This window comes from Pteronotus mesoamericanus, unplaced genomic scaffold, assembly GCF_021234165.1.
Source record: "Pteronotus mesoamericanus isolate MK-2021 breed Mesoamerican mustached bat unplaced genomic scaffold, CSHL_Meso_final scaffold_21, whole genome shotgun sequence".
NCBI lineage: Eukaryota > Metazoa > Chordata > Mammalia > Chiroptera > Mormoopidae > Pteronotus > Pteronotus mesoamericanus.
In genome coordinates this window covers 28,412,921-28,427,154 of record NW_026555310.1, presented here as the reverse complement: position 1 = coordinate 28,427,154, position 14,234 = coordinate 28,412,921, and the positions used below count along the sequence as shown (strand labels likewise).

Here is a 14,234-nt window from a genome sequence, read left to right as displayed (position 1 = left end):
CCCGATTGGCCGAAGAGTGTAGTTTGAATTTTTTTTTTTTTTGGATGCTTGTTTTCTTGCGAAAAATACGGTACCCCAGATCGTGTGACAAGACCCGCTTCGGCGGACCAAAGTGGGGTGTTTAGTGGTTTTGTGGAGGCTGGAGGGAAGAGGGTGGGCGGAGCTTCTGTTCCAAAATTTTACCCCCAAGTGCGTTTCACTGTGTGCAGGCGGGTGGGGAGTGTGGGGCCACGGTCAACAACCAGGGGACGCTTCGGCGAAGCCAGGGATGTAGTATAAACGTTAATGGATGTCCAGGGTGCGCCGTGTCGCCGGCCGCTGGCCAGAGGTACTAGGGAGGCACCGGCAGGAGCTCTGGCGAGGATGCACCTTCCCCTGCCTTGGAAAGGTAGAACTGGGGAAGGCGGGAGGGTGAAGGTGGCCCCGAGAAGACCACCTCACTACCAATAAAAGAAAGAAAGAAAGAAAGAAACAGAAGAAATGCAAATGCAGGGGGGAAAGTATTATTTCAGGAGCCACCCAGTCAGAATTCATCATAACTCAGGCAGTTGGTGTCATTTTTACTGAATTTTTGTGTGTATGTGTGAGGAAAAGATTCAAACAAAATTGAGAGAAGGAATGACCTTGAAAATTGTCTTTGATTACTTTGATAAAGTGCTTTAAGATTTAGGATAATGTTATTTATAATACAGGTCTAATACATATGATATCCTTCATTAGTTATAAACCAATTCTGTTTTACTTTATGGTGAAAATTTTTTAAGTTTATCGTTATTTTCCAAATCAATTTATCTCCAGATTAGTGAAGTTAGCATATAGATAGATAGATAGATACACATAATATATAGTTTTTATGTGTGTGGGGGGATGCTGTTTCTCTTGTTACAATGTAGCTGAGGATTTGAAACAGATGCCCAGCCTCTGCCTTTAACAGTTGCTATCCGAACCACCCCTCCCATTTTTTAGTTCTTTATTTCCCCAGTACTTCTAGCCCAACTAACTAACTCCTTAAGGTTAGCCCAACCCAACTAAGCTCCTCAAGCCACCATAAACTGACCTGCTTGTGCCCTTAGTAAGGAATTTTCTGAGTTAAGATTGTCCCCAAATAGACTGGCTAGTTTCAGGAAACACTGAGCTCATCATGCCTGAAAGTGTGAGTCAAGCACTGGTCTGGGTGATCCCTTGATAAGGACAGTGTAAAAAAGATTGAACTATCAAATGAATATTAGGACTTGTGATCTTTAAAGTCTATTCCAGGCCCTTGAGATGCTCTATTTCCAACCTTGGAGTCTCTGGATTTCTACTAAATTAAGCAATTTTCCTTGCTCATGACCGTTTCCTAGAGTTGTGCTGCCCAATGTAGAGTCCAAACCATATGTTATTATTGCACACTTGACTGTGGCTAGTCCAAACAGAGATGTGCTTTGTGAAATTATACCAGGTTTCCAAGAATTAGTATAAAAATATGTTAAATATCTTCATTAATAATTGTTATACTGATTAGATATTGCGATGATCATACTTTTGAAATATTAGTTTAAAAATATTAAATTTAATTTCATGTTTCTTTTTACCTTTTTTAGAATGGTTACTAGACTAACTTACAGATGTGACTTGTATTATATTTCTGTTGGACATTGCTATTCTAGGCCAACACCCATGGTGACTTGAAGATCCATCTTTGATATTGGTGGCTTATAATACGGAGTAGGTGGTAACTTCCAGCTGCCATTCTAACTTCCTAAGTTAAATCAAGGCCCAAACTCAGCCCCTAGAACCTTTAAAAATAACTCTGCTAACACCTAACACCTGTCTGATTAAGTCAGAGTTGATCACCTCTTTCCACATTTTGTAAACAGAGAGACTGGGAAGTCCAGTATGTTAGGATTGACTCTGGGAAAAAATTTAGACCCCAAACAAAACATACACAGGTAACTTTCACTACCACTCTTCAGCAGACAGGAAGGCAGTGGAGAGGTGGAACAGTGTTCTCATTCTGAGACTGTCTCTCTAACAGAAGACTTGAACACATCAAAAGGCATGTCATAGTCTTGGATAGGAATATTCAACGTGATAAAGATGATAGATAAATTTATACCTTTACATTAAATTCTGATTAGTTCTGATTATCCTATTTTGTTCCATTGTTCAATCAGTCTCAGCACTCAGGAGCAAATTAATTACTGAAAATTTAGAATATGTTTTAATTTCTGGTAACACTAACACTCCATACCCCAACTGGTCCCTTTTTCAGAATTTTTCTGGCTCCTTTTGCTTGCCTTTTTTCCTCATGTGAATTTAAAATGAATTTGTCCAGATGCAAATGTAATTCCTGTTGGCATTAAAAAAAATAACGTGAGATCTTTATCTTGCTTTTTTTTTTTTTTTGCATTCTTCATAAATGTTTGTTTATTGTAGAATTCTGGGATCTGGGGTCTTCTGGGGAAATGTGAATGTAAACAAAAGTTTTTTGTTTAGGGAGGTTTTGTCTCTAGCAGAATTGTGTAAGAATTAAGATAGTTTCAAAAACTTGGGCCTTAGGCAAACATGTGCTCTCCTGCTAGTTCTCTTCTGCAGGCCCTGGCAACAGAAAGCCACTAGAAGCCAGGACAACTGAGAATACAGAGTGAATAAAGCCAGCCTTTTGAAAATCCAGCTCCTCAGTCCATTTGGAGCTCTAAAATGCTTCCTATTTCTGAGTTGCCTGCTGGGACTGAAATGTCTTAGGATTACAACATAAGATGCTCTTCCACTATTGTACTTGACCAGGCTACTTTTCTCAAAGTGACATTAAGCTCTCAAAGTTTATGTTCTCTGGTTCCTATAGTAATAATAACACAGAAAACAAAACAAGGTGAAGCAGAAACTGCTGATTTTAACCTGATTCTTAGTGAAAAATGAGAATGGTTACTAAGCTATGGCTCTGAGTTCAGGGCTCCTTTTACCTTATCCCACAGAACAACACTTACATTACTTCCCCGATGTCCAAATGTTGTTCCGTCTTGGTTTTCCTCCTACCACGCTAATGCTCTTTTCTAGATTCACAGGTTGTCCTTCAACCATCCTCTTGGTTCAAGCAAATCCCCCAAGAGCCAATCTCTTTGCTGAAGCTAGCATACCTTCTCTTTGGTTTCAGCTGTCACTGAAAGTTGAATGACTTTAAATCTAAATCTATTAACTATGATTTCTCTTTTGATGTCTAGATCTAAGTTTCTAGCTCATATTTTACACCAGGATACATTCCTGAAGGATTTAAGCGTGAAGTATAAAAACAAAAACAAAGAAGAAGTCATAGATCTGTCAGAAGAAACGTCAGAGGATTTAAAAAAATATATAATCTCAGAGTGGGGAAGATCTAAGTATGACACAAAATATAGACTCCATAAAATAAAATATTGATAAGTTCAATGACATAAAGGGAAAAATGTTTTGCACGCAAAACCTGGCATAGCAGAATAAAAAGACAATGGCGCGGGGGTTATGTGAATATACTTAGTGCCCCTGAACTGTATAGTTAAAATGCTTAAAATAGTAAATTTTATGTTATGTGTAACTACAGTAGTAAATGAATAAATAAATAACCAACCACTGGAAACACTTTAAAGTTAACCCACATTCTCGCTGCAAGAATCTCACACGATGTCTTGGGTCCCATCCTCTGGGAGGCAGACACTGGTACAGTGGTTGGTCTTTAGGCTCTGGGATCAGCGTGCTTGGGTTTGAGTCCCAGTTGCCTATCTTAATGTCCATGAGACTTGTTGCAAGTTACTTCACCTTTTAAAGTTTCTGTTTCCTTGGCTACGTAAAGAGGATGTTATATAAGATTATTAAAACTATTCAGAGAGATAAGGTATGTGCAGTGCGTAGCATAGGACGTGGTGTACAGGGGTGGGCAAAACTAGGTTTACAGTGGTGGGTACATGAAACAGTCTCTTCTTTTATTACTTATTATTGTATTATTTATTTATTATAAGTGTAAGCCTACTTTTGTGTACCCCTGTATAATGAATAACCATTATATATTTGTAAACAATATAGCTAGCAGAGACAACCAGTTTGTATTTTGGATTCTCAAGTAACTGCAGTCAACACAATATTAACCTTGTACGTATGTTTTCTCATTTTTGAAATTTTTTTTTTTAATTTATTGATTTGAGAGAGAGGAAGAAAAACATTAATTTGTTGTCCCACTGATTGATGCTTTCACTTGTTGCTTCTTGTATGTGCCCTGGCCAGAGACTGAACTGGCAACCTTAGCATATTGGGACGATGCCCTAACCAACTGAACTACCTGGCCAGGACAGTTTTGTCATTTTTAAATACTGCTTTTAATTACCCTTAAGAAGAATAAATGATTTTTATTGGGCACTTAATGAACAGAATTAATGTATCGCAAAAAAATGGTCAAAATGGTAAATTTTATGACATTTTACTACAATTTTTTTAAAAAGCTTAAAAAAATAAGGCATTTGCTTGAGTTTATTTTCATCTCTAATTATCTCAGAAAGAGCCTGGTATAGATTTGTTTGTGGTACTAAATCAGTAAAGCTCACACCTGTACACAGACAATGGAAAATTAGGAAAAATGTTTGCAACCCATTTATCAAAAGACTAATTTCCCTGATAAATAGAGTGTCTACAAATCAGTGAGGAAAAGCAAACAAACCAATAGAAAAATAAGCAAGGGCTATGAACACAATTTTCAGAAAAGGAAATACAAAAGGCTTCTAAAATGTGAAACTATGTTCAGTTGTAGTTTAAGACCACTGGGATATAAATGATACACAGAATAAATAAATTTAAGGAAATAGAGTTACAATCAGGGCCACTCATGCAAAGGTGGCCATTACCCTTTCTTGATAGTTTAACCTTTACTTCCCTCCCTTCTATCCAAGGCTGAGTGACTTTTATACCCCCAGCTTCACTGGTGACTAGAGAAGCAAGGAGTTTGCATGTGTGGAAGCCATGGCCACCTCTCAAGTTCAGGGTAAAATCCCTCTCATCCAAACCGTTTAATCTTTGTCTTACTGGCATCACTTTACTTTGCTCTTAGAAATCTCCTGAATCAGCCTCTTAAAGCAAGCAATGGCCTTTCTCCACACATCTCGTCCATTCCTTTTTTTATATGCCTGAATATTGGCTGATACTATGATTCTCCAAAATCATCACGTTATTCTGGCTTTTCCTTCAAGGTCTCTAATCTCTTAAAAGCTTCAAGCAGAATTTATTCTATGATTAATATGAAATGTCAAATCAATAGAAGGAGAGTATATGATGGGGTAAATAGTGTTAGGTTAGAACTATTTATACATGATGCATCGTATATTCTATACTGTGGGATTACTCTTTGATTTAATAGTTCTTTTTCTACAAATTTACTTTTGGGAAATGGTCAGATATGAGACTAAAGTTATATTTACCAGCATGATAACTGTGAAGTTACATATTAGACTTTAAAAAAAAACTAAAAAGCCCTTGCCGGGTGGCTCAGTTGATTGGAGTATCACCAAAAGATTGAAGGTTCGATTCCAGGTCAGGGCACATAGCTAGGCTGTGAGCTCGATCCTCGTTTGGGGCAAGTACGGGAGGTGGAAGGCAACCAATTGATATTTCTGTCACATCGATGTTTCTTTCTCTTCCCCCTTTCTCTCTAAAAAATTTTTTAAAATCAATAAACATATCCTTGGGTGAGGATTAAAAAAACAAAAGAAACAAAAATAAACCAAACAATTTCCCCTTAGATACAGGATTAAAGGATTAATTATTTGATTGAACCAACTATGATATATCCAAGGCTGACACAGATTGCAACCCTTAGAACACCCAGGTAGCTTTATATGTATTAATATGAAAAGTCCATAACATTAAACCAATATTTATAGTATGACCCCATATTAAAAAACAATTTTTAAAAATTAAAAACAATTCACATGTATATGTGTAGAACTGGCCTGGAAGGTTACCTAGTTTCAATTCCTGAGTCTTTCATATTGTTCATTTAAGTATTGGTTGTATATTTTAATAATGGATTTTAACAAGGAAAAAAAAACCCATAAAGATATTTCGAGTTAAAAAAATAATTATCCTTGAAATTCCTCAATGGAGAATAAGTTTCCCTTTGTGTCTCACATACAACCTCTCTTCTCAGATGTTAGCACAGAACAAGGCATTTCCCTAAATTATTTTCCTCCCATTTTTCTGCCTATTTCATTTCAAATATTGTTAAATCCCTATATGAATTATGAGGAGTATATATGTTTGGGTATATGGGTTTACTTCCAGGGAACATAAGTATAAGGTATAAATATCACACCATTAACTCAGGGCTCTCTTAACAAACCATGGAAAATTGAACCTACTCCATCTTTTTGCCACATGGGATCCTGGTGGTAACATTATCCCAAACCTCACATTCCTTGATCTTTGGCATTTGGCACACCAGGATTCTGCTTGGAATTCAACAGCTCAACTCTCAGCCTGTAGCTCAGTTACTTAGGACATAATGCTGGGGAGGTTGTTTTAAATTTCAAGTGAGCAGCCCAGACTTGAGCTGTCACTCGCCATGGGATGGGCTAGGGGCATATCTTAGAATCTCGGAATACCGAGTGTGGGAAATCACCGCATCCTCTCTTCATTTTACAAATGAGAAAATTCTAATCCTTGATTTCCTGTAAAGTGGGGAAGTTAAACAAGATGATTTATAGGTTCTTTCTGGCTTACAATTCTGTAATTCGTTTCCTGGTCGGCATCATGCAGTCCATCCTGGTGGATCAGGTTTCTTTCCAGGGAAGCTAGAGTATTGATTTTTAGCCGCAAACTACGTACTCACAGGAGTCAAAGAAAGATTATAGATAGTACAATAGTGTAGGCTGAAGACTGGACTTTATTGTCTTCCTAGAAAAATGCACGGGAAAGTATAACTTAATGATTGCTTGGTGGTATGAAACACTGCTGCAGTGGAGCATGTATACTCACAGAGACCCTCCTCAGGGCTAGGCTCCGTTTCTTTAACATGACTAACAAGAGTCCTGTACTCATGGAGCTATAGGCAATTGGAGGAAATGGACCAAAAAAATCACAGCTGTAATTATTTAATGGAATTTGAGTATTCTGAAGGATATGTGGTCTGTCCGGGAAAAGTCCAGCCATTGTTAATATAACAAGAACAGTTTGTGCAACAGTGATGTAACCTGGCAGCCAAGGAGAGTGGACTGGAATGTGCATGCACGAACAATGATGATTTCACTGTACTAGACAGTATGGGTGGTAGATGCTGTTGGGTGAGCATGTGTACTGTGTGGCCATTGCATTCAAAACGACTGAGCCAGCAGGGCAACAAATCTGCATCAAATTTTGTGTTAAGCTTGAACATTTCTCCGTGGAAACTATTCGGATGATTCAGAAGCCCGCAGCAAAGGGCAACTGATGATCGGCAGCTTCATCATGACAATGCGCCTGCTCACACATCACATCTCATGCAGAGATTTTTGGCAAAACATCTTATCACCCAGGTGACTCAGCCCCCCACAGCTTAGATTTGGGGCCCTGCGACGTCTGGCTTTTTCCAAAACTAAAATCACCTTCAAAAGAGAAGAGATTTCAGACCATTGATGAGATTCAGGAAAATATGACGGGGCAGCTGATGGTGATTGAGAGAATTGTGTGAGGTCCCAAGGTGCCTACTTCGAAGGGGACTGAGGCATCATTGTCCTATGTACAATGTGTCTTGCATCTTCATCAGTATCTCTATCTTTCATATTGCATGGGTGGACACCTTCTGGACAGACCTTGTAAGTGCTAGGAAGGAACCTCAGAGCTTCTGCTTCATGTTCCTACAAAGGTGTCCAGCTGAGGGAGGCAGCATGGTTTAGAATGAAAACTCTTTCCCCAGGCCAGCCTGCGTTTACCCAAAAGAAATGAGTCTTTAAAAATCCACCCCCCATGCAGTGCCTTCTGCAGTTTTCTGAAAGTCCCCTGTGCTGTAGTAGCCGCCCTGTAGGATGCTCTAAGAGTTTGAAATAGGGGGCCGTATCTAGTGATGGAAGCTGGCAGGTCCCTCCTAGGGAAATGACCTTTACTCTGAGACCCAGAGGCGGGGCAGGAGTTAGCCAGTTGAAGGCAGGAGGGGAACAAGAATGGTCCAGGCAGAGCACGGGTCCAAAGTAAGGACTTCGAGGAAGTCAAAGAAGGTGCTTATGACTGGGATGGCACGAACCAAGGGCAGCGGGAATGAGTGGTATGAATGGATTGGTAAGAAGGTGTAGATGATTATGGGCCTTTTAAGCCACATTAGGAATTTTGAACTTTTACCTCAAGAGCAGTGGGAAGCCATTGGATAATTGAAGAGAGTGACTTAAGCAGCTTTAATTAAACTTGCTTATTAGCTTCTTTCATCTTATTCTAGTCAACACCCTTAGTTTTTGTGTTGGAATCATTCCCCTAGGATGTGGGAAAGGAAGTTTAGGCTTGCACCTTTATATTTCTTTGCAAACATACACAATATAAAAAATGTTTTAAAGTTCTGGTGGGTAAGTGGTTATTCAGTAAGTGAAGGGGACGTGAAGTTCTTGCACCATCAGACAGATATTGGTCACAGCGGACAAGTGTCAGGTTTTGAAGGAAGGACCCCGCGCAAGCACCATGACTGGGTGTCGGTTGCTGACAAGCCGGTCTCACCACTTCTCCACCCCGCCACTCGTTGAGCTTGCAGCCTTGTGCTTATGTTATTTTGGGAGCCAGCCCATGTTTTGCCCTTTGCCAGTACAAGTGGTGTGAATCTTCTAAGCAAGTGAACAGCTTAGGGGTGAATACTGAACCATTTTCTTCACATAGCTTAGCATTTTAGTCTTCATTTTTTTACTGAGCAACTCAAAGGATTAACTATTTACTTGATTGTGGAAAGAGATGATTTTGGAAAGAGACTTCAAAAGAGGGATTATAAAAATGAACAACCCACAGAACCCATAGGGACCTTTTATTATTAATACTTTTTTAAAAATTGAAGATTGGTAAAGGAGAGACCTCTGCTGGCTAAACTGGTAAAAGACCTAGAGTCCGTTGTCACACAAAAAGAAGCTATCCTTTGAGTTTCTAACAGGTAGGTGTTAGCACGTTGATGGCTCCCTGTTTATTCATTTATTCAGCACTCAACTCAGGTTCTTTGGAGCTGATTTAAGTGACCACTAATTCCAAGTCCCAATCACAGTAGTCTCGGCCTTTAAGAAAAGTCTTAGCCTTTTATATTTCTCAACAATTAAAGCTTTTAACCTAAAGCTTTTAACCTCAGGTTTTTGGCCTGAGCCAAAACCCAGACCTGAAATAACTCCTAAATTTTATCTTCTTTGCTTCCTTTCTCACTTCGGCCCTTCACCTCCCCTCCACCAGTAAAACCAGATAAAACAAATCTTCGCTTAAAAGAGAGTACTGCTGATGGAAAATGAGAAGGAGGGAATTTACCCACTTATCTTTAGCGTATCCTCAACTGAATATCCAGGCTCCGACCAGGGTTGGGGTTACATACCTGAGAAGAGCTGCGAATGCCATTAATATCTTTTGACGGCTTTGTTCAGCCATGGAAACATGGGTGCACAAAATGAGGGAGACTGGGTGAGTGGGAGACCCAACACTTGAGAATGTAGAGGGTGGTGATGTAGTAGGAGAAAGGGAAGGTTTCCTCGAGATCTCTTTCATTTGTCAGCAATGATGCCAAGAGTGCCTCCTACGTGCCAGGCCACGGGCCAAGTGCTTTGTGTACCATTGCTCTGTTTCTTGCTTTGTCTCCCACTTCATAATCTTAAGAACATCTTTCTCTGGAATATATTTAATATATGTGAAGAACTTAGAACAAAGCCTGCATAAACATCATAGTTATGTGTATGTTTGCTATTCCATTATTTTTTTTACTCTGGAATATGCTGCAATTCCTACACATAAGAGGCCCTCTCCCGGCTCACTAGGGTAAATGCTAAATGTGCTTCTAAAATAACACCCCCAGCCTCTGGAACAGGGCAGTAGAGAGGCTGCTTTGGTTTGGCAGGTTGTTTCCACACTATGGCTTGCACGTCCTGTCTTTCTAACGACCTTACACCTTAAATATTCGTTCTCTTCCTTTCAACAACGTCTTCCGGATTGGCTAAAGCATGAGCTATTCGTATCAAGTAACAGCATTTTAATGCTGTTAAGGGGCCTTAAGTCACCAACCTCTCCTTTAAGAAAGTGGAGGCCAAGAGACATTCTTGGTTGCCCAATGTTACCCACCTGGCGGGCAGCTGAGGCGGGACTGGAACCCAGAGCTCCCAGATTCTTGCTGTAGCGCTTCCTGTGTGACACTCACTTTGTCCTTGGCCTGCATGGTGCAACAGACGGTTTTCCTTATACTTTCTGCTCCTCTTCTCAGGTTGCCTGTCGTTCGGTTTCCCAGCCCTTCACCCCGACCTGCTGCACACAGGCAACCCGCGCCCTTTAGCAGAGAAGTTAGCCAACAGGCAGCTTCTCTGACCAGTTTAGGCAGCTTTTCCTTCCTTTCCTAAACTTGGTTGGAAACTTATTCTGTTTGGGCCTTGTTTGGGCACTAACAAATCACTTGACTCACAAATTTACCAAAAGAGGGTCACAGACATCTATCCTCTGAAATGCCTATTAATCTTGACATTGCTATGCTGCTGAGAGTGTTATTTTTCCTGTAAGCCTTACATTTGTATATGTTAGAAGTTGCCTTATGCTCATCGAACTCTCCCTGCTCCCTCAGCGCAATATGGTGCCTTTTACTGGAGATATAGTAGTTTCTTAACTCAAAAGAATAAATCTCTAACTCTGGGGATTTTAGGCACTGTGGCCAGCCAATTATATGGATATTCTAAAACATGTTGTCCTTTTAAGTTGCACATTATATCCTAGTTTCTAACATGGGACCCTGGGTTTACTGTTAAAATTTAGTAAAGTTTTATAAGTGATAAACCTCCCTACTTCAGAATTAATTCCTTCATGGATCTGGCAGTTGTTCAGGAGTGTTCATGAAGTATGCAGCATGGTGTTAGGCCCTGAAGGCATTTGCAAAGAAGTTTGACATCTGCCTGTCTGTCCCCTCTGGCTGTCTAGAAGGTGGATAAGGTGGATGCAACTTGAGGAGACATCCTTTGTTCCTGAGAATAGAAGGTGCATTGTGGAGCAGAAAGATACAGGAACTATAGGCGATGCCACACCAGCTCTGCAGTGCTTATCTCCAGAATTCTTTTACAGAAAAGAAAAATAAAAGTTTATCTTGTTCAAGCCACTATTATTTCTGGGCTCTGTTACTAGCTGCCAAATGCAAATCTTAACTGATATGGAAGTCCTTGAGGATTTTTGAGCAAGGCACTGATTCTGATTGGTAGGTCTGCAAGAAACAGATTTGAACCTGGGGGTGGGGGGTGGGGTGGTCCCAGACATACAAAGAGATAAAGTTGGCTTGGCAGGTGGGGACAGATAGTGCTGGGAGGCTTTGAATGAGGAGAATACACATCTTGTACAGGGTCATTGATTTGGGGTTTTTTCCCAGGACACCTCTGCTAAGCTCCTATTATACAGTGGTTATTTAAATATGTAGTTATTGAGTAATTTGCATTCTGCTATTGTCAGGTGGCCTGAAAGCTAGGGAGATTGAGAAGATGGATACTTTTTGTGTCTTAAAAAGAAGCAGGCAAAAGCTGGAATAGGAAGGGTATCAGTGTTACAGTAAAACAAAGTTATTATGTGTTGTGAACTCCTGCAGACATTTTCAAGGAAAGGAACTTGTGTTACATGTGATTGTCTAATCATGATACATTTGAAATATATCCTTTACTGGATAGCAACTGTAAATAATATTTTAAAAATATATCTTTGAGTAACTTGCAGAGTAAAGATAATTTCATATGCTAAAAATTTCTAAAAGGGAAAAAAACTATTAGTTTACACTAAGCTTCATGTGATCACATCAAGCATTAGCTGTCTCTTCATAGTGACTTTTTCCTCTGTGTTGGGCAGGTAATTTCACAACTTTTAGATTATAAGATGTTTAATTATTGTTTACATGGATTATGAAAATATGATAACATAACTTTCCTCTAAGCTAGATGTGCTAACTCAATACCCCACTTTGTTTCCTAAAAAAATGGGTTGGCAGTTTCAAAGTTCCTTCCAAATTTGGCTCAAATAGGTAGTTAGAAAATAACATAACTACAAATTTCAGGGTCTCTTAGGGCAGCGGCCTTCCCCCTTTCTCATGCTGCACAGGGAAGGGTAGATGTGTGCAGTAGGACCTGAACATTCTCACTCATTAATTATGTCTCTCCTGCTTCCCCTCGTTTGGAAGAATATGCTAGAATGCAAATGGCTGTATATTAGGTTATAATCTGAACTTTCTGTTGCAAACTTCCATACTTTTTCACCAACTCCATTCTAATAGTTACACGATGCATTGTCCCTTGTTTATAATGGGAAGAAATATGAAAAGATGATTCAAAATATTAGGATTTCGATTTATATCTTCCTGAACTGCCTGTTGCACACAGGAAACAAACAAACAAACAAACAAACAAAAAACCAACCAACCCACTTGAAGGGATAAGCAGATGTTCTCTCTACAGTTAAATAAAGAATAACACTAGCCAATATTTATGGAGCACTCAGTGTGTGCTAAGCCACTGATCTATATTATTTCTTTTAATCCTGATGAATATTCTGAGAAGTTGCTGTATCGATGAGGAAACTGAGCCTTGGAACCACAGCTCAAGGTCACATTAAGCAGCTGAACCAGGGCTCAAATTTAGGCCTTGCTGACTCTCAGCCTGGTTTAGAGGCTGCCCTGTTGTTCTTGTAAATAATCTCAATGTGAACAAGGCCAACTGGCTCATTTTGACACTTGATCCAAAATCGTTCCCTTTCACCTTCTGCCAGATTGGAGGATGGTATAGTGATTACATATTTCTGGCCAGCAATACCTTGCCATTTATGAGAAAATGATACCCCCAAATCTTTAATAATTGTTTCATTAAGAACAAAAACAAAGCCCCTGCTAACTTTGGAATGAGTGCAGGAAAGTCTCTTTACTTCTCTGCAACTCAGTCTCTCCTCAGACAAGATGCAAAAAAATATTATCACTTTTGAAGTTGTTTTGGGAAGAAGGCAAACAGTGGATGTTACTTAGTTATAATTTGTAGACCTTTTTTTGTGACAGACTACAAATAACATTTTAAGTTTAGGGAACCCCTTATTAAGGGATGAAGGCCATTTTATAGTAAAAGAAGCTTGAAAGGCCCAAGGAAGGAATTTTTAAAAATAGGAGCTTGCCTCTGGACCTCCTTTTGCTTTTAGCTCCGTGTAAATTAAGGTGTTTTTCAAAGACCACCTTCCTGCAAGAAAGGTATAGGTGAGAAGGCCTGCTCAAAAGCTTTGTATTTGCTAAATATGTTTGTGTTGTTTTCCTACCTCCTACATTATTTGCCTGGGAGGGTGGACCCAGCTTACTTTGGTGGAGGTTGTAGGTAGAGAAGAGCCAAATGATGTTTGCTAATTTATTTATGTAGTGAGCAGCTTCATTAAAAAGGTTTTCTTCTTTGTGCAATTAAAGAGCTCCCAGGGGAATGTTCTCATTTATCCGTTTTGCTGTTTCGGAGGTAATTCTTTAAAGAATAGCCTTAAGTTTCAACCATCATTTAGGCCCTGGAAAGGCCAGTTGCTTTTTGGGTGGAAATACAACCATAGCTGGGGTGGGAATGGCGTGGGTGGGGTGAAGGTGGATCTGACCAGTTGAAAGTGAAGGCCATCTTCCTTAATGGGACGTCACCAATGTCTCCATCAGCCAGGCCAGAACAAACTTGTAGGTTGGGTCATTATTTTTGTGTGGGATGCTTGACCTAACCTCTCTGAGTTTATGAAGAAAACTAATAACCTCCTTCAGGTTGTTGTCATGAGCAACTGAAATAATGTACCTGAAAGTGCTTTATAAATATATTATTGTAATGTATGAAAATGGTGACTAATGGAAGTGCTACAAAATGTTAGCTTTTATTAATAAGAGTGCAAGCCAACATTATGCCTAATTGGAGGAAGTTGATTTATACATGCATGGAAACTTTTCAAAAAATATCCTTTGCCTACCTATTCACTGATATTTCTCAGCATCCATTCCCATCACTCCCTGCTCTCCCTCAATTTGCATAGTATATTCATATAAACACATTCTTCCTTTTTCTTTTAGCAGCTGGAGCATTGTA

At 39.5% G+C, this 14,234-nt stretch overlaps 1 protein-coding gene across 1 annotated transcript in view; it reads left to right on the top strand.

Moving 5' to 3' along the window:
• Positions 1-247: 247 nt before the first annotated feature.
• APOLD1 (apolipoprotein L domain containing 1) overlaps positions 248-14,234 on the top strand; it is a 39,194-nt gene continuing 25,207 nt past the window's right edge. The window contains exon 1 of the mRNA XM_054591411.1: positions 248-388. Within this exon, the coding sequence (XP_054447386.1) occupies positions 290-388 (99 nt within the window). The 5' untranslated portion in view covers positions 248-289. The remainder of the gene's footprint in view (positions 389-14,234) is intronic.